General features: G+C 41.4%; 1 protein-coding gene across 2 annotated transcripts in view; it reads left to right on the plus strand.

Annotated features, from left to right (window-relative positions):
* The window catches only part of LOC118330119 (cyclin-dependent kinase 17-like), a 29,834-nt gene that overhangs the window by 7,060 nt on the left and 17,684 nt on the right, over positions 1–5,090 (plus strand). For both annotated transcript variants that reach the window (XM_035664545.1, XM_035664546.1), the window contains exon 2: positions 3,747–3,895. In XM_035664545.1, coding sequence (XP_035520438.1) covers positions 3,769–3,895 — 127 coding nt within the window. In that variant the 5' untranslated portion in view covers positions 3,747–3,768. The remainder of the gene's footprint in view (positions 1–3,746; positions 3,896–5,090) is intronic.

The following is a 5,090-nucleotide window of genomic DNA, read 5'->3' on the forward strand; positions in this document are numbered from 1 at the left end:
GCCTAAGGTGACATCTTTAAATGTCTTGTTTTGGTCCAGCCTTCCAAAACCTGAATATATTCAATTTATATTGAATAAATGATATAGAAAAGCAGTGAGTCCTCACATTTAATGAATGGATTTTCATAATTGTTCCAGATACATTTTCTGTTGACTCACTGACTAATTTCTGGTCTAATCAGAAATCTAAAACATGCTGGGGACTGTGTGTACCGGTGTGTTGCTTGCTGTGGGGGGAAAAACACTGCAAACCCATAACTGTGATGCAGAGACTATTAAATCACCAATGTTGTGATGGGTTAGTTGTTCAGGGCACCCTTGAAGAGTGGTGAATAAAGTTTTTGCACCAGTGTACTTTTTCCAGCACATGTCTCAGGCTGTGCGTAAGGAGAGCGGTAACACAGCGAGCTGTTCAGGAGATGACAGTCTGCTTGCCCTTGCTGGAGCTGATGTTTCATGACTGATGTGAAGCTATTATGACAGTCGAGTTGATGTTTTGCCTTGTCGTTGCTTGACTGAGAGCACAGATGTAGGATGGAAGCTGCACAAAGCATGGCAAGATTATTATTATTATTATTACGTAATAATATGTATTCTGACCAGTTTAAATTGGAAAAACATGGCTGTAGTGGAAAAGAGTGCTCTATCCCTTGTAGGTATTTTCCAATTCAGACTAAAGCACCAAACTACAAAATGTATCCTATCCGAAAATAAAAGTTGGACCCCAAAATCAGTCCAACAGTACCAGTGTTCTTTTTCATGTCCTTGTGTGGCGTTAATCAGTATATTTTTGTATCAAAAGGGGCTTGTAGTGCTCATTGTTTAACCGTCCTCTCTCAAAGTGTTACAGCAGGCAGCTGTGTTCCAGCTAAAGGGCTCTAAATACTGACTGTATGCTACCTGCCCAGCACAAAGACAGACACAGTCAGTGAGTAGTGGAGCATTTAGCAGCTTAAGAGCCACATATTTCCCTCAGGAGTTGGTGGAGACCAAGAACGGAGCTAAAATATACAAAGTGAATATTGGACCTGAATTAGACGATGCTTGATGTGGATGGAGGATTTTTTTGCTGATACAGAGCGCTAAGAAGCATAGGGAGAGAGAGGATGTCCTGGATGCTTTTAACTGTCATGTTACATGATTTTTGGGTATTCAGAGTCAGACTTGCCAGCCACCTCACTGCTATCTGAAGTTGCTAATATATATAGTTTCCTTGTGTATTTACAGTGCTCATGATCTACCATTTAGTATTTTGTCTTTGCACTGTCCCAGTTTGCTTTGGCCATAAGCCCAGTTCAGACAGACGGTTGCTGCTGTCCGTTGTGTGGAGGGAAATGGGGGCAGGCTCACTGCCTCCTAAAACTGAGTACAAACCTTTTTAAACCAACCTCTGTAGCTCTAAACCTACACATGATGCAGCAGCCGCATGGCCTATTTCTCACCCCAGATAGTGTACTTTTTATGGGCTGTTCATGTGAACTTCAAGTTCTATGTTTGAAAAACAGTTTTGTTCAGTGATTGGCTGCTGCTGGACCGGCAGGATGAATCTGGGAGGGGAAAGTGGAAAAGCCCCTCCCTCGTTACCACCATGGAATTGCCCTTGAGCAAGGCCCTTAACCCCAACCAATCCAGTGGAGCTGCTCATTGGCCAGCAGATCAGACTGTGGTTGTACTGGTATGAATGTGTGTAACGAATGAGATCAGGGCATTCCTGCAAAATAGTCTCAGTGAACCTTCCCTGAATGAATAAAGGTTAAAAAAGATCCATCATTGTCAAGCACAAATGCCAAACTCCTTTTATTTCCAGCGTCTCACATGTGAGGATTTGCTGCTTTTTGGTGCCATATTGTTGTAAATTGAATGTGTGTGGGTCATAAACTGCTGATTAGACTAAACAAATCATTTGGAGACATGACCTTGGGTTCTTGGAACTTAGAGATAGACTAACCTTTTATGGAAGAAACAACTGACAGATTCATTCCTAATGAAACTTGTTAGTTGCAGCCCTATTTTGAAACAAGTTGTAGTCCGTCAGTGATGGAGGGAAAAAGTTGACTTTCAAAATTAAGTTAAAATCAAGGCTTCTTTAAGGATTGGTTCATGTGTTTTTTTTCTTTTAATACTGGCCAAGAAGAGATCCCTATCCACTGCGATTCCAGTGGAAGTGATGGGAACAGTTTGAGTTCAGTTAGCTGAAGATGTTATGAGGCTTTAACAGTCTGAGTTACACAAATCAATCTCTACTTTGTTTGTCACTACTGAAGGCTCATATTTCCTCTTGCTGAGCTTTGAAAATATTTGTACACAGAATGAGTACTGAAGCGATCTCTTGGCAGCCAGTGCGGACAGGAGAAAAATGACAACAATCAAAAACAAGTATGCTGGAACTTATGATTCAAATCATCAACAATTAGAGGACAAACCTTAGGCTACGTTCACACTGTAGGTCTTAGCACTCAGATCAGTTTTTTTTTTTGGGTTTGGCTGAAATTATTTTTAAGATGTGGCCCATATCAGATTCTTGTGTAAACAGGTCACAGTCTCGAAGCGACCCGTGTGACAAACGTCGATCACGAGTGCTGTAAAAGTGCAAAAAAAGTCTGACCTGTATCTGATTGGATTTTATAAAAAGTATTCCAAATCACAAACAACTGAGATCAGTGACTGTTCACACTGTCATGAAAAACACACAGATCTGAGTCACACACGAGCAAAACAGTCAGATTTGGGACACTTGTTCCTGCATGCCAAAGTAGACTTAGTTTCAACCCTACTCTGTCTTCTCCAAAGGCAATTAATACTTTCCACTATGGCTCTGGGTGAGTGAGTAAGTTTCATCTCTGGACAGAATTCAGGTTATGAGTGATATTTGGAAGACAAAAGGCTGTCACTAGGGAAGGGAGCGAGGCCTGGGGAGATGTACTACTCATGTGTTTTCATGTCTGGCTTTAGTCATCATTGTCGCAGACAGACAGACACTTGTCCAGATCTGCAGCAGTGGAGTCATGATCTCCACATCTAGGTCGCAGGGGAGAGGCTGCTTGTAATCGGCTCCTGCCAAACTCTCCCAAATATCTTCAGTCTTGATTTAAGATCTTTTTCCTCTCTCTCTCTCTCCCTCGCTCTGTGTCTCACACACACACACTGTCTCTAGCTCTCACAATATGTTACTCTCATGCACACAGTAAATGCTGCTGGAATGTGTGATGTGGACTCGATGTGGCTCAGGCTAGTCCTGCTCTATTCACCAGCAAATCCCCCTGGTTTAGGATTTGCTTTTACAGTCCGGTGTGCCAGGAACCGTACACCAAACTCACCCGTAAGAATCTTTCACCGACTTGTCATGTTTTCCCAGGGGGAGGAATGTAAAGTAATGTGCCTGAATGAGCTGAGTCATAATTAACGTCAGAGTGCTGATTGGTCGCAGAGTCAGATACCTGGTGATCAAACAGCGGCTTCGATTTCAGTTTGACTCTATATGTGAGATTGTGAAACATGGCTGCAGGCAGATGAGGTGTATTCTTTTGAATTAAAGGCAGTTTACGTTACAGATTTTATCAGTGAAATGTCAAGGCCCGCATCAACACTGCAGCTTACAGATGGTGGGAGCATTCTTCTGTAACTAAAACAAGCTGTATCTACTCTCATCATTATCTTACATGGGGTTTCAAATATATATTGTTTTTTATATATATTGATTTTTACACGGAGTTCCAAATATATATTGTTTTATTTGTCTTCCTTAGGCCTCCCCTTCCCGAGAGCTCAATGGAGAAGATGAAGCGCTTCAAGCGGCGCCTCTCTCAGACACTACGAGGCAGCCACACCATTGACGAGTCCCTATCTGAGCTGGCTGAGCAGATGACCATTGAGGAGAACGGCCTGAAGGACAGCGGTGCGTTTTCTAAGCTTTGTCTATATGTTGAAGTAATGATTTTATAGAGGTTTAATGTGTAGTTTAATAATATTGCAATATGTACATGTCAGTACATCCAATAGTTGTCGCAGCATTCACTCTAAACCAGAAATGTCATCGTCCAGGTGGTGCTAGACGAAATTATACATCAACTGTGGTAGATTTTGATATACGGTTTGTTGCATTTATGACGTCAGTATGTCTGAGTGTACCATAAAGTGCAATGTTGCACATGAATGAGCAGGACAGCTTTATGGCATTGGATTTTTATATGGGGGTAACTTGTTTTGTCAGGTATTCAATTAGCTGGATTTACCAGTTTTTTCCATAAGCAGTTATTTTTTTCCAGAAAATTAAACCTATAATATTAGAAATGTTGCAATGTAAAATTACATATTCAGTGATTTCGTAAGTGCCACCCACTACTACATTAATCGGTCTTTGTTATATAAATTTTCCATTATTTCTTTAAAAATCTGTAATTTTCACGTGTTGTTTGGCTCCTGAAAGATACAGTATTAAGTTGGAAATAACTATATTAAAGAAGACAAGTGCTCTGACAGGCTACATACTTATCTTCATCACTCAGAGAATAGGGGAAACTGTGGTCCAACCATTACCGTTAGCAGCCAAGATTGCCATCATGACTTGGGTTTATACAAACACCAGACTGAGAAATTTCCAGCACATTTATGTAACGAAGCACGTGGCTGAAATGGGATTTAGTTGCTGAATTTTAATGGCCTGTATTTAGATAGCGCTTTTAGCCAAAGCCAAATCCAAATTTGACCTAACACTGACCCAGAATCTGAAGACTGAGTTAAACTGCAGAATATATTACCAGGTTTCTACAAAGTGTAATCTTTAGCTTCCGCTAGCTGTTGGCACCTTGGAAGTCGTGGTTTATATTCGTCCTGAAGCTTTAACGCACGTCCAATCCTCGGAAACCCCTCTGCCTGTCACTTTACATCGACTCTTCAGGAAACGAATGTGACTTTTGCATAAACAACTCCTTCAACTTCACAAATCTATATTCATGGTCAGCCTGTGTCTTTATTTATGTTCGGGTAGACACACTGTGTTCCACACTCGCAGACCCTGTCTTTGGTTACATCATTCATCTGGATCCTCCCGAAGGCTACGGCCTCCGAGGCGTCAAAATAAAAGCAGAGTG

The sequence above is a fragment of the Morone saxatilis genome, unplaced genomic scaffold, assembly GCF_004916995.1.
Source record: "Morone saxatilis isolate NCDOM2014 unplaced genomic scaffold, NCSU_SB_2.0 Contig2, whole genome shotgun sequence".
In the NCBI taxonomy this organism is placed as follows: domain Eukaryota; kingdom Metazoa; phylum Chordata; class Actinopteri; family Moronidae; genus Morone; species Morone saxatilis.